Raw genomic sequence first — 21,801 nt, 5'->3', positions numbered from 1 at the left:
TTAGAAAAACACAACAAAACCAAAGCAAGCCAACCAATCATCACTGATGATGTTTTGTGAAGTTTAGAACAGTCCTGCTATTGCTGCAGCGCACTAGATACTTTTTCAGTCACTTGTCTCAAATATAGCACGAAAAAGTAAAATACATTAAAAAGTTCTGCAAGGTTGGCATCTGCCATGCTTGTGCCTATTCATCCAGACATGAGAGGTTAAGCTTGACTTTCTACACCTCAGAGTCAAGAAAGTATCCAACATCAGAATAGTCTTGTTTGGCCTTATCAGACCATGCATGACCTGGATGCAGGGGAGTTCGAACATCACTTGGTGAAAGATTTCCCCCCAGTGGCAAAATGTGGTAAGAATTACAATTGCTTACTCTCACATTACTATTATACCTTGGAAGCTTTCTCTGCTTTGAGCCTGCGTACCACTTCCCCTTGTTGAGCTACATTATCATAAAGTGCTTTCCCATCCACTAAGCTACAGGTTGCCAAGTTACTGCAGCATACAGAAGATGGAAGTGCAGAAGAAGATATACAAGGAGGAGCTGAAGGTGGATTTCCAGGCTTGTACTCTTGACCTGTCTTTTGTTTATATTCTGCTTTTAGGCTTAAAAGAATTTTCACAGCCTCATCTATTTTTTCCTGAAGCAAGAAAGAAAAAACAGCAGTTGCAGATAAAGGTAGAAATAACAGAGATGTAACACAATAGCTGAGATACACAACCTTTACCAGAATGGCACTAACACAGCTGTTGTAATAAAACTTCTAGAGCTATCTTGTTAGTATAAGTTGCCATTATTGAGTTTTGTGGTAAAACTTTTTAGGCAGAACACCTACAAGTTGTACATCAAAGGACTGAATCAGGCAGTATATGTAGGGGTTGATTTCTGTGCCCTTGAAAGCCTCCCATTTAGGTGGCTTAGACCCCTCCAGTTACAGCAGTCCATGAGTTGTACACTGGAAAACGGCAGCAAATACTCAGACTCTGAATAAAGAATGGTTCTTTGGTCACATTCAATTAAGTCCCTAATTTATTATCACCATTCTGGCTTCGAGTTACAGTCTTTTTCAAGTTACTGCCTCTCTTCTGCTTCACTTATCACATATCACTAAAAAAAGAAGTTACTTATTTTCCATGCACTATCACAGAACTCATGCAGTCAGACATATCATCAGCTCAGGAGAACTTGGGAAAGCACTTCACGGAACTTGTTTATATTTTGCTCCTCGAGTTTCACAAAACTTGCAATATTAGGTTTTAGTCTAAACTGAAGATACTGTTGCACTCAGAAGTATCCACAGCTAGTACACCTTTGAGGCTTTCTCGGATTTGAGCCTGCGGACCACTTCGCCTTGTTCAGCTACTTTGTTGTACAGAGACTTGCTGTCTACTGGAGATGGGGACGGAAGAGTAGAAACAGGAGAAGACTGAGGAGGGACAAAGACCACAGGTGGGCTTCCAGGTTTGTACTCCTGGCCTGTCTGCTGTTTATATTCAGCCTTTAGGGATAAAAGGACTTCCACAGCAGCACCTATCTCATCCTGAAAGAGAAAGGAAGGGGCAGAAAGAGAGAGGAAGAAAGATATAGAGACATAAGACTCTCAAGCGTACCATAAATACTTTCATGAAAAGACATGCAGTTTATGCACACCTATTCCATTTTCTTAAGTATTTAGTAGAGTTGTTCAGAGAAGTTTTCCCTACTGCTTTCCTATTTTAATAAAGTAATTCCCACTATGTAATATACAACCCTCACTGTCCTAAGTAAAATTATAACAATAAATTAGTTTAGATCTTCCCATTTATTTAGATTTTATGGTGTCACCAAGACACTACTATTAACATTATTCAACCAGCAGGCACAGTGTGTTATTTTCTACCTTTTCTTGTTCTGCATTAGAAAGAATAGAAAGAACACAGCTAATAGTAGCTACATTTTCTATGTTCCATTCCAGAGAGGAAGATGTCTCAAAAAATATCTGTAGTATTTGGACTTCCCTTCCCTTTTTGATTTTGGGGCTTTGTTTTATTTTCCAGGTCTAAATAGCAACAAGTCAATCCTATGAAGTCACATAATTTGACCATATTGAGTTAAATGAATAAATAAACGTTGTAGGACCAGATCTGGATACTTAATCAACTCATGCTGTGGCATGAATCCTGCCCACATTTCAGAACAGCAGTCTAAGAAATAGGGGAACTCACATGTATCTTTATGAATATTAACACAAACTCTGTCATACACATCTAATTGAAGAAGTAAGTATTGGAAAACACGAGTCTTGACAGAATAGAGCCCAGTCCAAACAATGATCACTATGAAAACCTGGATCCACAAGCACCCGTTCACCTCCACAAACAGAGAACAATGGGCTATGGAAACCCAGACCAAAAAAAAAAATCAGCCACCTTAGATGCTTTCTCAGCTTTCAGTTTTCGGACCACTTCTCCTTGTGCTGCTACTTTATCATACAGAGCTTTACTGTCCAGGGTACCAGAGGTCTCAAGCTTTGATGACTGTGCAGGTATGGACACTGGAGGATTTCCAGGCTTATACTCCTGGCCTGTCTTTTCTTTGTATTCTGCTTTCAAGGTCAGCAATTGTTTCACAGCTTTATCAATATCTTCCTTTGCTGCCTTCTTAGCTTTCAAGTCACGAACTATATCACCCTGTGCAGACACCCTGTTGTAAATGATCAGGTGACCTTCAGATACACTACAGGTTGGAGTAGAGGTGTGACCAACAAGTGGAGCAGATTTTCCTTTTACAGCTGAACTAGCCTTGAAAAAAAAAGAAAAAGAAAGCCAAGTATTCAGCATGATAATCTTGTACAGAAATAGATGTACAGTAATACATTTTATGGCACTTTTCTAAACCACAAGTTTACCTCTTTCTTTGCAGTTTCAGCTTTGGCCTTCTCTTTTGACCCAGATGTTGGCATTTCCTTAGTGTGTCCATCAGGGATGTAAATCAAAATGCACGGAGCATCCTTACAGCTGTAAGGACTATAAAAGGATTTATAGAAAACACAAAAATAAAGAATATACAAGGTACACATTAACCTTTATTGAAACAAATGTTCTACTCTTCCTAGAAGATGCTCACACACAACTTTAAGTTTACCTTTGTACACAACTGTAGTTACCCGAAGTTACATAATGGGGATCTGCACTGATTCCTCTTATACACCATTTTATTTTATAATATTAATATATATACTTATGTTATTACCTGCAGTGTAGATGTTTTGATAGCTTGCTAAAGAAGTGTACAATTCTATGTGCATGCTGTAATTGGGAAAATGCCTGTTTTGTTCTGTAGCACTGTTCCTTAATTCTTGTACTTCAAATCACAAGGAAGTCAAAGTTAGGTGGGGTGCACCAAAAGTGCCAGGTACTTGGCTTAAAGACAGTTTGAAAAGGCAGGAACATACAAGCCAAAAGCCTGTCCACAGAAATACTCCACAGAAAGGTCATGGTGAAGGGGAAAATATTTGCAGACAACATTACTCTTGCCAATGTGTGTGTGAAAACACTAAAACACAGCAAGCTAAAGCAAATTCTATGATGTCTGTTTAGGCCATTCTTAGGTAGCTTACCTCACTGGCTCATAGGGCTGATCACAAATAAAGAATCCTCTCCTCTGAAGTTGGATGATGTCTCCTTTTTTTAAGTCTCTAAGGCAAGGATCACCCAACATCAGTTCTTCTTGCTGTAAGTGTTAAAAGAAATCAGTCCATGTCTAACAGAGCACAAAAAACAGTAGAGCTGTAGAAGGATAGTAGTGATTTTCTCATTTTGGAAGTGTTGAAATGTTAGTTAACTCCAAGGGCAGCTGAACAAGTACTAGCAAGAAAATGCCACATTATAAGAATGTATCAAGACAAAAACTCAAACTATTGGTCCCAGAGGTGTGAAAGTCAGGTAACATTTGAGAAATGCGAGTCAAATTTTAAAATTGAAATTATGAGAGGTTAAACGGAAACTAGATACACCAGCACATGATTTACTTGCTTGACAAATTATGCCAACCAGAAACACTGAACGTTTAAAAAAAAAAACCAAAAAACCACCAAACACTAAGCTTTGTGAAATTAAAGGGGACAGAAAGATAACTCACCTTGCTATTTCGGTTGATATATTGCTTGAAGTCTTCATCCTTGCCTAAAACTGGCTTAGTGATCAGATGCTCATAATTAACACAGACAGTTGGAATGAGGGGTGCACGTGGAGTTTCTGCTAACCAAGTGATCTTAGTTGTTTTTTTGAAGTCCTTATTATCCAAATTCAACTTGGCATTGATGGACACAATTTTCCCACTTGAATTTCTACAGGAAAACAGAAATAAGAGGAAAGCCTAAATGATTAGTTCTGATTCAATGCTACAGATTTCAGTGAATAGATTCACTGAAAAACAAGGTTCAGAGTTCATTTTTGAAGTGAGATATTGAAAATGAAAGAGTGTATTCACTCCTGAAGTTTTCCTTTAGTTTTGTTTTCTTAAATATCAATATAGAGTGAAAAGTAGGAGAAAAAACCTTTACATATTTATGTTCAACATCCCAACTCACCCCACTCTGCCATTGTCTCAACATAACCATTTCAAGGATGCTATGATGACATTAACGTCCCCTTCAGCACCTCAACAGTTCTGCAACTGACACTGACAGGTTGTCATGGTTTGAGACAGCCCCAAAATCCAAGGTTCAAACCACTACACAGGTTTAGTTTCTTAGTATGCAAAAGCAGGATTTGTTAAAGGGTAGAAGTTGTTAAAATTACAGATTTTTCTTTCTGTCTGAAAAAACTGTTTCATGGTGGAAATATTACTATAGAAATGAGAGGGACATGCACTGTCAGGGCTGACTGGTGATTTCAGACTTGAATCTGCAGTAAAATACACTCTATGCTAAAATGCATAGAGTTTTGTGGCATATTTCAAAGCAGAGATCTATATACAGAATAATGGGATGGACATATATGAGCAACCATTAATATTTTATTGTTATAAGCTTCCTATTAAAAGAAAAATCAACAAAAAGCTGTAAATGAAAATTTCATTCCATCTCCCACTAATCAGGTTACCTGTTTAATTTGGTGATGATAATATTGCCCCAATTTATGAATGTAACAACCTCTCCCTCTGTCAGGGTCTCTGCATCTGCGCCCTCGATCAGGACTCTGGAGCTGTACCACACAGGTTTCAACCCAACATCGGCATTCTGTGAATGATGATTTTAATTTCAAAGGATAGATTGTTATTATATAAGCTGACTAAAGCTAATGCAATGCTAGAACACTATTTTATTTATGATAGGAGACAGATGAAGACAGAAGATGGACAATAAAAGTAATGCAGAGCTACAGTATTCTTCCACAACTCTCTAGTTTCTTGTTCACGGGTGTTGCATGCATTCCTCTGACAGTACACCAGAAAAAATCCTATCTTCTATCAAATACTAGCTCCAGCACCACCGATAGCATATTCCTTTTCCATAAGGTCCATACATCTTTAAGATCTCACAGGTAAAAACAAAGATTTTCTCATGTTTCCATTTTGCTATGCAAATTCCCTTCAAAACTAATTCCATACCTCTCACTTTTGTTTTTTTATACAATTAATATGGAAATATATATGGAGCTTCTACCAGTCGTAGATATTTTTAAAGACAGAAACCAAAACTATATCACTTATAACATTAAAAAATCTTCAGCTTTAAAGCATGTCAACAATCGAGATAAACTTTTTTTTTTTAAAGGCAGACAGTTGTGAGTTCAGACTTTGTCAACTGGTCAAGAGTTTGCAATTTGTTTCTTCTGGTCAGTATTTATTTCATTACATACTGGAGGCAGCATTTATTATTAATATCAAAGTTTTAATAGGCTAGCTTGCATCTGACCAAACTTCAGACTTTTTGACCCTTGAAGAGTCACTCAAGGGTCAACTCAAGGTGCAATTCTCACTTGAACCTGCTCAAAACCTGTTTCCTTGTTATCAGCCATGGGGAAGAGGGGAAACTAGATGTCCGACTGCCAGTTACAAGAAATGGCTACAGGAACACTTGGAGCAACAAAATCAAAACAAAGAAACAAAGGAAAGCCTCAGCAATATTCACTTGTTTCTCCATGTAATTGTATGTAAGTGTATATATAACTAAGAGATGCTTTCAGTGAAGCCTAAGTACAATTTGAGATGCTTCACTCAAAGGAAAGCATCTTTGTTAATTGTAGTGCAAAAAAAAATTGTATCTGTAACATACTCCCCTTCTTACTGAATATTATTCTGTTCACTGGATACTAAGAGTAACAAATTTGCAAGTTCTTAGCCTTTCATAATAACTATTTGCTATACAAATGTTAAAGTCTTATTAAAACAATACCCAGAGACAGTATAATTAACAGGTCAATATATCACTTCTCCACATAAGTCTAATTTTATGAATTATTTAAAAACATCTCTTGCATTCCTCATTGTTATGGATAAGCAGTGTCTACTGCAGTATATCCATAAAGCTTGACTAAGATTTTATATTTAAACTTCTCTGTGAAAAATAGTATCAAACAATAAAAAGTCTGAGCAGCACTTCAGACTTGTAACGCCTCAACTCTTCTGAAAACTCCCAGAGAGGCCTTTCAATGCACCTTTTGTGTGCATTCTCCATATTTACAAAAGCAGCTTCCTACGTGCTCTTAAAAGAACAAAGATGTTTATTTGTTGCCCAGTTTTTGACAATTCTGAGGAAAAAAAAGAACACCTTGGGTTTATCTCATGCTGTCTGAATAAGGTAAAAGCAGGACTCTCCTTGCTGACTGCTCCAAGCCAAGGTACTTTCCAAACTTACTGATCTGCAGTACCAGAATACTAAGAGAGTAAAGCAAGAACCTTTGGATGTTTAGCCACTTCTTTCATCTCCTCTTGAGCTTCAGGAATATTTACTGGGACCACTGCATCTTTCAGTAAAGCAGTGTACCGAGGTGCTACTGGGTCTATAACCTACAGAAAACAAATGAGGTGGATCATGAATATATGACATTGACAGAGAAATAAGATGCTGTACAAAACAATAACCACAAAAAAAGGAATATTAACTGGTATTCTTTATGTTACTGCATTTTTTTAAAGTTTGCTTTAATATCACTTTCATTCAAAGCTACAGAATAGTGAGAAAACAGTGGTAATAGTTCACAGTTTCCAATCTTTACTAAAATACTCAGAGTAAAAACTATGAATTAGGTACTACTGACACCTGAAGTAACCAAAACTATGACCCACTGCCTCATAGGGAAGACATCAAAATATGCTTTGATATAGTTTTACTACATACATAGGCTATTACATCTGGAACACTTTCTCTCTAGGTAGCTGAATTTAAAGCAGTAATTTATCAGTGGAGCTTGTTCTTTTTCCAGCAGCATCAGACCTGATCCCATACTTATTTTCCAGGTCAGTACTCCAGCAGAATCTGGGACAGACTTGGCTATAGAGGAAGCACCAATTAAGTCTGCAATTTTAATACAGACACATTAGATACTATAATAAGGCAACAGCGTAACATTGACTTCATTAGGATTTCTACAACATGAGATTGGCAAGAAAAAGGTGCCACTAAGATATCTTCCTGGATTTTTGCTGCCTTTTATCAAACTCAGCTGCTGTAGTTTTTCACAGCACTCTTCATACCTGAAAACTGGTTTGCCAGTATTGGCTCAGAAGTACTTATATATACCTAATTCAAGTAAAACAGTCATCTAAGGCCAAAAGCAGTATCAGAGATTTTCCAGTTTACCTGGAAACTAATACAGAGGAAAACACCTGCTTTTATTAATATGAAGTGACTTTCTTCCCCCTTAGTTTATTCCTGCTCAAGTGAAAAACTACAGTTATATATTTTTCTATATTTTTGAAAAAATACTTAGCATCTAATTACTTGACATTAGCAAGTAAGGTGATATGATGATACACTTTTAAGAAGTCACATATTTGTAAGTTAGTAGTCACTGAAGTCAGACTCCTAAATGTTTGATGCACACTTTAAAAAAAGACTTGTGTATGTATCTCAAAATGTAGGCGTATTATGTGATTTTACTATCATATTTTGATAATTAAACGACTGAATTTTAAGTGTTATTACCAGGCTCTTTATTTTACTTATTAAAACTCACAATCCTTCCTCAGATGACTAATGCTAAAAAGGCAGCAGGATCACATATAAAATATGAGCTCTCACACTGATGAAGTCTTTGAGCTCAGCAACCAATAACCTGTAAGCAACTAATTGCTTTTGTTCATATTGCAGATTGCACAAATACATGTAAATGAAATTGGTTAATAAGTTAAGGTGCTGTCCAAGGGGCTGAGCCAGAGGTCTAAGAAACTCAGTTTAAAAGCCAATTAAAAAAAGAAAAGAGCCCTGAAAGTTCTTTGTGGGTTTTTCCCCTCAAACCAGTCGTTAGTCATAAATGTATTTATGCAGCAACAGAAAGAACCAATTCATAAACCTATGTGTATGTAGCAGATAAAATGCAAAATATATGAAGAAATACAAGACACATGCCAGACAAGCAAAAACTATTAAATGAACAGATTTGGTCACTATCTAAGCAAAACCAAGCAGGAATCCCAATGCAAAATAACAGGTGTTTCCACAATCACACAAAATATGCAATCCGCATTGAAACAATTCGCCTTATTATAGTGTCCAAGCATCCGCTGCCAAAAAGCGACTAATCATGTCAAGATGCAATATTCCTGATTTGACATCCAGTCAGAAACTTCAGCAGTGCTGGCTTTATCTCCACAGGCAGGAGGATATGCAGCGCGTTAGTCCTTTTGCCACAGAAAGGAAACGCGGCCAACGTGGATCGATTCGAGTAAGATTTGTGTTCGTGTTATTAACAAATAAGTCAAACCAGAAACGGGCGATTCCAATTAAAACTTAGGAATAATGCATTTTCAGTGGGTTTGTAGAGCTCCTGTTATACAAGCAAATGTGACTGTGCTATGAAGCTGCAAAATGATAGCTTATGCTATGTATGCTTACAGCACTGTAAGCTATATGCTAAGGCAAAAAGCATTAAGTAATACCTTCTTACAGATAGCTCGCAGCTTGAAAGCAGAAAAATGAAATGCAGGTTTCATATCAGATTTACAGCAAATATCATTATCTTTTCCTGTACTAAGGCAAGTAAGTATTGGCATAGGACAATCAATAGGATTAGTGCTTCTTCAGGTTAGAAAGGGGTGGGGACATTCCATTTTCCTGAAAGTGTGCCAAATGATGCAACAGACTGCAACTGCTACTTGTTGTGACAAGCATTCCAATGAACGCCGGATTCTCTACATATCCCAGAAAGAGGATATCGGGAGTAGCATCAAATTCAAGTAAGCACATACCTTTTTATTAAAGGACCAAATTTTATCCCACTCCATATTCACAACAGATCGAGAGGAGCCCTGGAAAAAAACCCAAACCAACACATTAATATAAATATTCTAGTCCTTAGATTCATTTAAAAAAAAAGTCCTTTAAACTATAAACCCTCTACGATTTGCTTTAATCAAAGCAGTTTAGAAAGGTATCTTAAGCTGCCAAATAATCACTTTTCGAAGTAAGAAACCTCCAAGTCCATTTTGCCATTGTTGAAGCAGTACACATAAAAGGAGCAAACCTTCATAAAAAGAAACATCCCAGTGACAAGCTTCACAAAAGCTTGCCCTTATCAAGGGAGATTCAAAGAATCAGAAGAGAACACCCACCTGAGCAGCAATAAATTGTTTTAGCCCTTCAACTGTCATGCCTCTTCTTAAGACACCACGTACAGTGGGAAATCTTGGGTCATCCCTAGTAGAAAAATGTTGCATTAGTGTCACATGCTAAATTCTACCTATTACTTACACTGATAAAAAAAATAATACTGCCACACACAAAAGGTGCAGCTTCAGTGTATTTTTCTCAGTGAACTAAGAGCTAGATGAGAAGATCTAACTGAAAGACTGAGCTCTTATCCATACAAAATGTACCGTGCAGGTTTTCTTCTACTTCACCTCAGAAGGGAAGCCATCTGCCAGTGAAGTGGTTCCGTTCCTATGTCTGTGAAATCTTAAGTCTCTCAAAAATGGGCAAGATAAAAGTTATATTCCTATCCCATTACTTCTTTTCCAATGGTAACTGAATAATGGAACCTGAAACAACAGGGCTTGATTCCTTCTTGCTCAAGAGAAACCAGAAACAGGTGAGTGACCATGACAATGTTATCTCTTGATAACATGACAGAATTCTATGATTTTTTTTCTCTAATGCAAGAAATAATTAAAAATACCTAATCTGAAATGTAACACATGAGTTGGTGGGAAATTAATCAAACCTTGCTGAGGACCTAAAACAAGGAAGTTTAGTGAAGGTCATCATAAGACCAGCTATACCTCTAGGAAAAGAAAAATGCAGGGGGGGGAAAGGATAAATTTGGCTTCAGTAGAGGGGTTCCATGCATAAGGTAAGAATCTATGCTTCCAACACAGTTGAAAAATAGAACCAACCAAAAAAAAGAGCACACTTGGCACATGTGAGCATGGCAACCAGGCAGTCTAGCAAATTGTGTAAAATGATGCTCTCATGGGCTGAGCACAGAATCACCAAACACCAGCTCAGGAAAAGCACTACCAGCAGCTGGCCAGCTTGGAAGAAATCCATGGATATGCTGACTCCTGTACTATGAGATGACTTCAGATGGTGTGGTCCCACAGCTAGCCCATTGTGGGAATGGACAAAGGAACCCCTCTGGACTCTGAACTACTTGCAGAAGCGTAAACTCACAGTTCATCCTTTCTAGGTAAATACTGAGGCTACCAGGCCACCAAGCACTATCTGCATAAACAAAATAATATGAAAAAATTAACAGGAAGGAGGAGGAGGAGGGTAGGTGGGAGGGAAGTAGGATAGATTTGATGAGATGGATAGGACCAGAAGTTCTTCAATCCAGGCCTTCTTCTGACATTACTTAGGAATGCATCCAACGACTCAGAGTGGAAAATGTGCAAGTGGCACCCGCAGCAAAAGCCAGAGTCCAAAAATAAGCTACCTCATGTTTATAACAGGACATGAATATGTATGCACACAGTTACTGCAGAGCAGAAAACAGACACACTGTACATGCAGAAGCCACTGTAATTAATCTGTGTTCTTAAATATCGTTTAAATATTCCCTCATGCTGTCCAAAAGCGAAAATGCATGTGTCAGTCACAAGTACCTTAGGGAATAATGTTGAACTAGAGACATGTAACATACCATCCATCCACAAGCCCTTCGTTGACAAACCACGTAAGCTTTCTCTTAGAGAGCACAGTGTTGTTGAGGTTTAGCCTGCTATACTCCCATATATATGGTTTCCTTATGCCCAGTGCCTCGATGATCCAGTAGAATTGTTCATCTCTGTCATGGTATTCAGTCGTTCTCAATGCATGTGTGACACCTTCAATACTATCAACAATAGGGCAGGCAAAGTCATATGTGGGATAAACTCTGAGAAAAAAAGACCTTTAATTAGCAGGGCAGAAGAACAAAACACTTTCCTCCCACGTAAACATTTAAACTAAGCATAATTTATATTCACATATTACAAATATTTACAAACATATGATCCTGAAAACTTTCAAATCAAGACTAAAATAACACATACACAATGAATTTTCCACAAAAAAATTCAAAGGGTAATACATTTTTAAAACTAAGAAAGCCTTAAAGAAATTAACTGATCACAGTCTTAATATTCAAGCCTAAAAAACCCAACCCTACACTGCTACTGTTCTTTTCAAACACAAAAAATGCTGACTTACAGGGTTTTTTCCTGAAATATCAAAACGAATCATTAATAGATCAAATAATGAGTAAAGCTTTCATGCTTAAAAACAAACCCCTACCCACAGACAGTTTTATTATTATAAGCACATTAAATCAGTGTTTCCAAAAATGGAGTTGTATAGCTGGAAACAGAGGTTTCAAATAGGTGCTGAACCATATCCTTGACCAATTTAGTAGATTGATTTCAATGCACAATGTAGCAAATATTCATTCTGCACAGAGACAGCAGTTGCTGTGAAAGTGGAAGCAGCCAACCAGTTAAGTAGATCAAGGATGTTTTGCATCAATATAAAATCGTAGCATTGTAAAATCACCATAATTCTGTTTAAGCTCTGAGAGCTAGAGCAAACAGCTTTGTTGTCCAAGATACGGCCATCACACTTTGACTCAAAGTTCTCCACTGCATACAATTTATGGTATTTATAGACCAAAACTGAAATAATATTCACTGCTGACAATGACGGTCAACTCACAGGCTTTAAAAGTCATTTGCAGAAGTTTCAGAAAGTCAGGAGACTCCTTACATATCTGGATGGAAAAATGCTAGCAGGTTCCAAGTATTAAAAGAAGCTTACTAAGGAAAGGTAAATGCCCTGAAAAGAGCAGAAGTTACTAGCTACACAAGGAGGAAGTGACATACTTGTAGGTACTTCCAGTACGAGGGTGAGGCTGGTTTTTACAACGATAAAGAGTTGGATCCCTCATACATCCATTATTACTACTCATATCTATTTTTGCTCGTAGACAACAAGTTTGTCCGTATTCTGTTCCCTTTTTCATTTCTTCCCACATCTGTAGATTTTTATTAACACCTAAGAACAACAAAAAGAAAGCATAGAACCATGGTCTATTACTGCAGTAACAAAAGACCAATGTCACCCCCCTCTTTAGATACTGGAATTCATCTTCATGCACTTCACATGTTGAATTTTTTAAGAGGTAATAAATGGTGATGAACTCATACATATGCAAGTCTGCTGAACCTGTCTAAATATACACTTATTCCAGCCTTGCAGAACAAAGAACTAAATGCTTACAAGTTCCTGTAAGGACCTTAAACCTATGCAATTAGTCAGCATATTCGTATTTGTTAATAAAAATCAAGTTTTGATGCCAAATCAAAAAGACAACAAGGTAAGATTGACACTTAAAATATCTTACAGTTATTTCTGTGTTTAGATTCCATTCTCTGCTCACGCTCTGCTTTCATTTGTTCTGCAGGAGTATCATCCACATATGCCTTCCCTTCTTGAATAAGCTTCTCAGCATATTTCATTATTGTTTCAAAGTGGTCTGAGGTATATGTAAATTGATCTGGTTTGATGTGCAGCATTGCAACGTCTTCAAGAATAACCTGCAAAGTGTGAAATTGTACACTGTAATACTCAGGAAAGTAAATTTTCTTAAATCTTTATCCTCTTCATGCCAGATGGGATGCTTCTAATGCTCCACTGTCTAGGAAGGATAAGCCATAAGAATAAGCATGTAAGAAAAGAGAGTCACGCACTTATCATTCATTCACAGCCTATAATTACATGAGATCAGACTTAAAGAAGGAGGCAGGACAAGAAAAGGAGATGAAAGCCGAAGCAAATTACTTATTACACACTAAGGAGTGACTACGCAATGAAAACAACAGTGTACTGCAAGAGTTGCACATCCACATATTGTAAAATAAACATTTGAGAAAGGGAAGAAATATCTTAGCTGCCAGTAAAAGGCCTTTAAGCTTCTTAAGGTAAAGTTGACAGCAATGTCTTCCAAGCATAAGACTTAAATGTAATACTGATACCGTAAAACCCTACTGCAAAACAAGTGTGCGACAGTAGATCTGCATGCCATTTACCCCTGAATTAACTGCACAGTGAATGGATTTCTCTGCTGTCTTATCATACCTTCTCAAAGTCTTCTTTCTCTTTTTCTGGATTTGTGTCATCAAATCTCATAATAAGTTTTCCTTTAAAATTAACCTGGTAGTGCTGATTTAGCAGGGCAGCTTTGGCATGACCAATATGCAGATATCTAAAAAGGAAATAAAAAATAAATGTATAAACTAGCTCTCCTTCAGCTAGATTTCTTTTTTTTTTTTTTGTGAGAGAATGAGAAAGAATGGAAAGCAATACCTAAGTGTAACAGAAAAAGCCAACCTAGGATATTTGTTGAAATACTATACACTTATGAAAGCATATTATGTTTCTTCTACCATAAACTTAGTAGTTAAGTGTTAAAACTATCTAAATCTGTAAATTAGAGTGTCGTTATGGATATAAAGACTGGACTGCAATTATCTCCAATTTTACAGACTAACTTAAACCAACTGCTGATGATACCCCGTTGCAGCTACCAGATAATCTGAACCTACCCAATTTCAGAAGAATGGAATTTTCTGAAATGGTGGTTACAGTGTATTTTTAACATAAGCTATAAAGATTCTTACATTTTCAACTAAATATAAATCCTCAAATCCACAAAATGAAAATCACTTTCCAAAAAAAAAACCCAAAAGTAATGTGTTCCTGAAGAACAGTGTTTTAAATAAAACATCAGAATTAAGACACTGAAAACTACTAAAGTAAGTTGAGAACAGTATTTTCTACACATACACGTAAATAATACATAATTTATAATATTTAACTTTATAACACTTTATACTGGACTAATAGAGTAAGATACACAACTACAGAAGTCACATGATGCTGAACAGCCAGTTTAATGAAGAAATGTAATCATGGAAATTTTACAGGTCATCAGGCAATTCTAAAAAGAAACAGGAAATGAAATGCTGGCTGAAAAATCAATTTATTATACTGGCTCATCACATCTCCTCTATGTGATCTTTAAGGGGTTTGTGCTTTGGTATTCCATACAGTCTGGATCTCTGGGTCTCCACCTAGTGTCAAGGTTCCCCAAGGAAGGCCATCCCACAGATCTCTCCCTTCTCAAATCTAAGCTTCCTTGAAAAGCACCGAGTCCTTTGACCCAACTCACAAAGCCTGTATGTGCACATCACAGTTCCTGGCAGTGCACACACCACCATCATCCATGGAAATGTCATCCTCCTGCTTCTCCTCATCCCACTGTTGTGCAGAACCACCTTACCTGCTGGCAACTAATCTTCCTATTCCAAGTTCAGGAAACAGTGCAATGAAGTATAGAGGAGAAGTGAACACACAGCTCTAATGCAGACAAAGCTTTAAACACCCATTTGGCTTAACAACCTTGTCTGATAGGCTGATTAACCTCCTCACCAAAGTACACTTTTTTTTTTTAAGACAAAACACAAATAGAACCATCTCAAAGTATTCATGTTTCTTACCCACTTGCTTCAGGAGGGAACCTTACAATGACCTTTCCCATCTCTGCACCAGGAAGTTCAACAAACTTCCCAATATCCGCTTTCTTTTCTTTTTCTGTTGCCTTAAAAAGAGATATAATTACAGATTGCATTAGCTATATAATCAGATAAAAAAGCTCTAGATAATAGCTTCTGTATCAAGGTCTCCTTTCAAACCAGACAAGAAAAAGCTGCCATACTGGACCCCAAATTCATCTCTTCACAACTTTGACATTACTCATAGCACACCAAAACAACATCAGTTCTGGAGTTTTAAGTTATTCTGTCTTCCAGTCTGTTCCAGGACTCAAAAGTCCCACCAAGTTGTCTAATTTATTCCATAAAAGAAAATAGTTGCAATCCAAGTTTTTATATCTCAATGTTCTTAACCTAAACATGATCAACAATTTCAATCAACCGAAGAGTGCAATCTTTGCAGGTCAACCAGGACCTCAAACATGGGAAAAGGAAACAATACATCTAAAGAGGAGTGTTGATTAAAAGAAGAGGTGCCAAATTTTCATGATTCCACTTAAGCACTGGAGTACACCATTCATCCCTTTCTAAATTTGAAAGTGACAGCTTTAGCTGTAAACAAGAGTTTACAAAAATCTAGTTTACCGCACAACTGGTTCCTTTTAATTTTTAATTCTCTAACTTAAAATAACAAAATAAAGTTTTCGTGCAGTGTATCCACAAAAATAAAGCTACTCTCTCCAGAGGATCTCAGTAAACCTTACCATTTTAACCTTTGGTGTACCAGCAGCCCACTTGGCTCCTACTGACCGAAAAGCATGCTGTACCTCAAGGAAGCTGAACCATCGCTTTGCATGCACAGGAGCTTTGTTTTGTTGTAATTGCTCTTGCCATACATTATTATCTGTTAGAAAAAAAATAATTTTTCAAACTACTAAATTATAAAAATAAAATGATTACCAATAGCAGCTTTTTAAGACTAAAAAAAAAAAATTATGATTTTAAATAATCTACTTACTCTCTCTTCTGAAGACATATTTAGTCAAAGGGACATAAGCTATTCTAAAGAAAATTAAATAAACAAACTCCCTCCAAACCCAAAACATACTGCATTCTTTCTTGGATTCATCAAGGCAAAAGGTGAGAGGGAATGGTGAATATACATTTTTCTTTGTATTATCCATCTCAGAATTAGTAACAACTTTATTTCAAGGTAAAAATACAGGATATCCCTCTATTGTGTCTACATTTGATATTTTCTAAGTTTTATCATAAGTGAAGCTTGCATCAATACTCTCCTTTATTTTTGAGGGGCTGTATTCCCACAACCCAATTTTCAAGGAACAGAACTTCATTAGAAAGATTCAGATCGCGAAAAGGAGACAAAAAAAAGGACACTTCCTTCAGATTTCTCTCAAGAGCAGCAACTTTGAAAAAATACCAAAAGCCGCTAGCTTTTAATCTTGATTATGCACTTTACTTCCAACAGGAATTTGGTTATACTGCATGGTAGATTGTCACCTATCACCTTTAGACATAGTGCTAAGAGAATATAAAAACTAAACCCATAAAAAGAGATCATCAAAGCTTCTTTTAATCTTCAAAGGCTATTTCACAGAGTAACATATACCTCTTCTAATAATTCAAAGTAGACCAAAGAAATTTCCTCTACTGAGATAATATCATGGAAAGGTCCATGTATATAATTTTACATGGTACATTTTCATACTTAGGCAACAGGTAATAAAAGACACTCTTACAGTTAACATAAAAGAGGTTAAGGAAAAAAAACACTTAGGGATTACATCTCATAAATTTCCAAATATAACAATGATTTAAAAAAAAATCTAGGTGAAAGCAGTGGACATGATAGTATATAGTCTCTCATACAGCAAAGAGGTACTACTAGCATCCATAAAAAAAGGAAATTTGGAGATTCCTGTTATACACTGATTGCAAGCCACTGATTGCAGAGGACATGTACCGATACCTTTTAGTACAGCCCAGACACACAAGTCTGCAAGGCTCAGGGAGTTCCCAACCAAGTAGGTTCTTAGGGACAGACAGTGGTTGAGCTCTTGGACTGCTGAAAGAAACTGGCTGGCAGCAGATAACTTTGTGGCACTGAACTCCAGCCAATGGTCAATCTAGGTTGAAGGGACAAAAGACAGCTGAAGTTACTAAAGGAATGAGAATTAAGCTCGTTAGACAACTGAAATAACATACAATCCATTTAATAGTTGAATAGAAAATATTAACAGGATCATTAGCATTAAATATATCAGATAATGCATCATGTTGAAAGAATGCTTAAAATAAATTATACTGAAAAACTCATCCAGAATAATACTAAATGATTAAACTTAATTTCTTCCTCCAGCATGAATTCAAGCTGCTGAAAATAACAACTTTATTGAAGTTACTCCCATTGGTAAAAAAATCAGCAGTTCTTAGGTACTTCATTATCACACAGAGCATATAATAATCATCCTTATCCTTTAACTACTCAGATACCATATTTGTGACTTATTTGATCTTCCTGGTACAGTTACTGGTTAAGTATACCACTTTCCCCTCAGTCCCTATCTTCTCTTCCTCATCTCCTTTCAGACTTGAGGCAATCAAATCCCTCCTCCATCAGATCCCTCCCCTTTCTCCATGCAAAGCAGTCTTCTCCTATATCTTCATACACAAACAAACAAAAAAATATTAAGAATTAGATTGGGTAGTAGTGTAGCCCTCTCTATAAATTGCATCCCTCAACTCTGTAAGAGACCAAGTGTCTCTTCTAGTCCTCTGGCCCTATTTCATGTGGAAGTGTTCCGTAAACTGCAACGGGAAGCTTTCCAGTATTCAAGGCAACGTGGCAGGCACAGATGTAATTACAACCACCACAGAATTCAGTTCAATCATTTGCAGTTATGTTCCAAAATATGTGCACCACAAATGCAGCTGTCACGGTACTTCTCAAAGAACAGTTTTTATTTTTGAAAGACACGAAGCAAAAAGAACCATTTTATCAGCAACACCAATCTTTAAAGTGTGTTTGCCAGGACTGGGTTTAAGTTGAAAACTAGGGGTTTGCACCTAAATAGCTACAAGATAACCTACAACTTTTTAAATGCCTTAAAAGCGAAATACTAAGACAACACTTCCCTTGAGACCAGCTATAAGGGCTGAAGTGATTACCATTAGTTTCAAGTAGTTGTAGAAAAGACCTGAATCAAGTCCTTCAATTCCTTCCCCAGTTTCAGACACAATAAATTTCAATCTGTTAGTTCCATTTACCAACTTAAATTGGTTGATTATTCTGAGCTAGACTCAGGAAGAAACTGGATTCGGGGTTTTGTTTATCAAATACAGCAAAAAGGACTTCAGCATTTCAATTTCACAAGGTGTTCCTTGGTGTTCCACTGAAGTGTTACAAGGTAGCAACTGATGGCAACTGACAAAAGTGAGGAGGGAAAATCACATTTATCACCTTCCAACTTGAATTATCTTACTTTAGTGAACTGTCAGCTTAGGAGTTGTTATTGCAGGGGTGGGAAAGGGCAACCCTCTCAAAGGTCAGGCTTTTTACTCTTCTTTGTAAGAAAGAGAAAGCTTAGCAAAACAAAACCCTCAGCAACCCACTGAGTTGGAACCTCAGTCTGACAGTAAAATGCAGAACAACAGATACGAGTTCAAAACCAACTAACCCCAAACCAATTCCCCCCCCAACTTTGAACGCAGTCCAAGAGAGAAAAAAGGTAAAAAAAAAAACCCAAGAGAGAGGGGTGTGATTCAAGGCCAGGTTGGATGGGGCTTTGAACAACCTGGTCTAGTGGAAGGTGTTCCTGCCCACAGCAGGGGGTTGGAACTAGACGATATTTAAGGTCCCTTCCAGCTCAAACCATTCCATGATTCCTTCTCACCTCAGTGTGTTCCAACAGATTTGAGCCATACAACCCGGCAGATGCAGCAACTCTAGCCAGATACCGAGCTATTGAATTCACATCAGTAAATGAAACATGCCTAAAGAAAAGGAAGAAGCAAGATATAGGTCTATTAAATTACTACCTCCACTTCAACTTTAATTGTACACACATGGCTTAAACACGTGTAAAGCAAACACAAAATAACTTCTGGGTGAACCAACAGGTACCATGTCACCAGCATTAAAAAAAAAAAAAAAAAATTGAATAAACCTAGCAAAAGAATAAATAAGTCCTTGTTTCTCTATCACCAGATGGAATAATAAGTTCCTAAACTTAGACAGAAATAAAGAAAATAAAACTCTCTATTATGTTTTCAAATAATAAAACACTCGCTCCACGTTCTGACAGCATAACCTGAGTTATGTATTTTCCAGAATATAAGGAACTAATCAATATTTGTTTTCTTTTCATAGAAGAAGGGTGACTTTGAAGAGGATTCGTAGACAATTTACAGAAGAATTCTGAAGTCTTCACTGGTTTTAAGGGTTAGATTCAGGGAAAGAAAAATCCTCTTAATTTTTTTACTCACTCAATTCATACTTCACTGAGACCACCCCTTGATGAACAAGCTTGCCTGACTATATTTCTTCTTTTTACCCTGTCTTCTCCATATAAAAGACTAAGTTTGAAATTGTTTTTCCTGTTCTCCTTATGAAAATTCGAAATAGATCTGGAGAAAAAAGGCTTTCCAAAGACCATACTTCTATGTTTTCATCTTCCTTTTCTACCTTACATACAGTATTAAAAAAAGCTGCATACTGTCAGAAATCTAGCTTCCAATTCATCTAAGATATATTTGTATTTACTAAAGAGCTTTGGAAGAAAGAGGCATTACAGCTATCAGTTCTCCAGATAACACTCATCTCTACAGTCTTGTGTAGGTGTAGATCAAAAAACAGAGCTCCAATTGCTCCTAAACCAGCATTGACATCAACAAAAGGAGTTCCTCTAAGTGTTCTTCTGAACATTTACTCAACTTAATGGATTGAATGCTACACTCCAACTTTTCCAACCAAGGTTACAACTCTGTTCTGTCATTGTTCTGCACTTCCTTTTATACCTACTGCATCCCTGCATCCTTTATAAAATCAAAAGAATTTTTGGTAGCCCTCAAACCCTGCAAAAATCAATTAAAGTTCTCAAAATTATACAGAAGACTTCTTGATATATTAACAATTAGAATGAGTTCCATTTTTAGTACAGATGGATCAGTCAGTCTCATTAGGTTAACTGCATTAAAACCTAAGGAATATAGTCCATTGTGGAGAGGGATTTTTTGACCTTTTTTTCTTCTTCTAGCTTTTCAAGTATCCAGGATCCAGTACATAGAAGACTCATAAAACATAACCAAAAACAAAAGCCACAGTAGGGTGTTCAACTTACACAAAGTATGTCCTATTATAACTTGACACTGCTATCAGATTTTAATGAAGCTTTTTCAAACTGAGGAAAACAAAACATTTTCAGTACATTTGCACTTGAGAAGTCTGTGAAACGTATTTTTATTGTTTTCAGTAGTTCATACTAAAACAAAACCCCATGATTATCCAAGCAAAATTGAATAAATGTATGAAATGGGACAATGTTACTCTGAGTAAAATCTTACTTGTTCTTGAAGTTGTTTATTTTCTTCAGGAAAAAAAATACTTCCACCCAAACAGGGCTAATTGGCCTCTTTGGAAAAGTTATAAAAGGCTCTTTGCAGCTAGTGCCTGCTAACTCCAGGGCTAAGTAAGGAAGAATGAACATGGACAATGTAATGTTACAGGCAAAGAGTGTCTCTTCAAAGTGACACAAAATGCCACATAATTAAATACCAGGCAGATATTCAAGAAGTAAAAGAAAAGATGGGAGAAGGGCGGAAAAAAAAAAAGCAAACACAAAATAAAGCACAAACGATTTCCAATTGTAATAAATCTTCATTGAATTAATTTGTAAAAAGCATTGCAGAATGCTTGGATTCATCTACCTCCAAGTAATTGCTCCCAACACAAAGCAGAAAAGCTGTACTGCAGTTTGTAATCTGACAAGAGGCAGATTACACTCCAAACACTAAAACACTCCAAAAAGCCACCAGCTAGTGCAGACTGCTAAGTAGCTGAGTGGTTTGCTTAGGAGCTATTACTATATGAAATTTTGAAGCTAAGGCTTCAAAAATGACCTTTAAAATAAAATTTATCATCTCAAGTTATCATCAAAAGTTAACTTTTGATTTATCATCAAAAGTTAACTTTTCAGCTAACTACCTGACAGCTAAGTTTCAGCTAGTTAGCTGAAAAGCTTGTTACCAGATTTTAACTGAGTTTCAAAAATAGAACCTAGAAGAATCACAAATAAAAAAAAATGTTCTTTTTTTAATTTCAAGTCAAGTCATTAGAACTAATGTATTCCTGGAAAAGAAAAAAACAAAATCTGAAACATCCAAAGTGATTTTCAAGTCATGCCAAAACAAGATAGCTTCAGCAGAACTGATGCCATGAAATCCATTTACCAAAAGCATTAGTTGAGATATGAGTTCAGTTGATGCTTCCCACGTTACACATACACTTTTAACAGACTTTAAAATAGAGAATCAATTTTTAAAATGATTGTACAACCAAGCAAGAGAAAATTAATGCAATATTGAGGTTTGGAATAACTTTTTGAACATAA

General features: G+C 36.6%; 1 protein-coding gene across 7 annotated transcripts in view; it reads right to left on the bottom strand.

Moving 5' to 3' along the window:
• EPRS (glutamyl-prolyl-tRNA synthetase) overlaps positions 1–21,801 on the bottom strand; it is a 39,751-nt gene that overhangs the window by 13,547 nt on the left and 4,403 nt on the right. For 2 of the 7 annotated variants that reach the window (XM_027641326.1, XM_027641332.1), the window contains exons 3-21: positions 19,087–19,186; positions 17,163–17,319; positions 15,937–16,076; positions 15,179–15,279; positions 13,758–13,884; positions 13,024–13,216; positions 12,503–12,674; positions 11,290–11,523; positions 9,761–9,845; positions 9,398–9,457; positions 9,089–9,109; positions 6,887–6,997; positions 5,089–5,225; positions 4,124–4,331; positions 3,603–3,715; positions 2,892–3,009; positions 2,413–2,784; positions 1,314–1,544; positions 396–644 (exon numbers count right to left, since the gene is read on the bottom strand). In XM_027641326.1, coding sequence (XP_027497127.1) covers positions 396–644; positions 1,314–1,544; positions 2,413–2,784; positions 2,892–3,009; positions 3,603–3,715; positions 4,124–4,331; positions 5,089–5,225; positions 6,887–6,997; positions 9,089–9,109; positions 9,398–9,457; positions 9,761–9,845; positions 11,290–11,523; positions 12,503–12,674; positions 13,024–13,216; positions 13,758–13,884; positions 15,179–15,279; positions 15,937–16,076; positions 17,163–17,319; positions 19,087–19,186 — 2,929 coding nt within the window. The remainder of the gene's footprint in view (positions 1–395; positions 645–1,313; positions 1,545–2,412; positions 2,785–2,891; positions 3,010–3,602; positions 3,716–4,123; positions 4,332–5,088; positions 5,226–6,886; positions 6,998–9,088; positions 9,110–9,397; positions 9,458–9,760; positions 9,846–11,289; positions 11,524–12,502; positions 12,675–13,023; positions 13,217–13,757; positions 13,885–15,178; positions 15,280–15,936; positions 16,077–17,162; positions 17,320–19,086; positions 19,187–21,801) is intronic. The other 5 variants (XM_027641328.1, XM_027641327.1, XM_027641330.1 and 2 more) reach the window with 5 other exon arrangements.

This window comes from Corapipo altera, unplaced genomic scaffold (genome assembly GCF_003945725.1).
Source record: "Corapipo altera isolate COAL_440 unplaced genomic scaffold, ASM394572v1 48b, whole genome shotgun sequence".
NCBI classification, from domain to species: domain Eukaryota; kingdom Metazoa; phylum Chordata; class Aves; order Passeriformes; family Pipridae; genus Corapipo; species Corapipo altera.
This window is presented reverse-complemented; position numbering and strand designations above follow the sequence as displayed.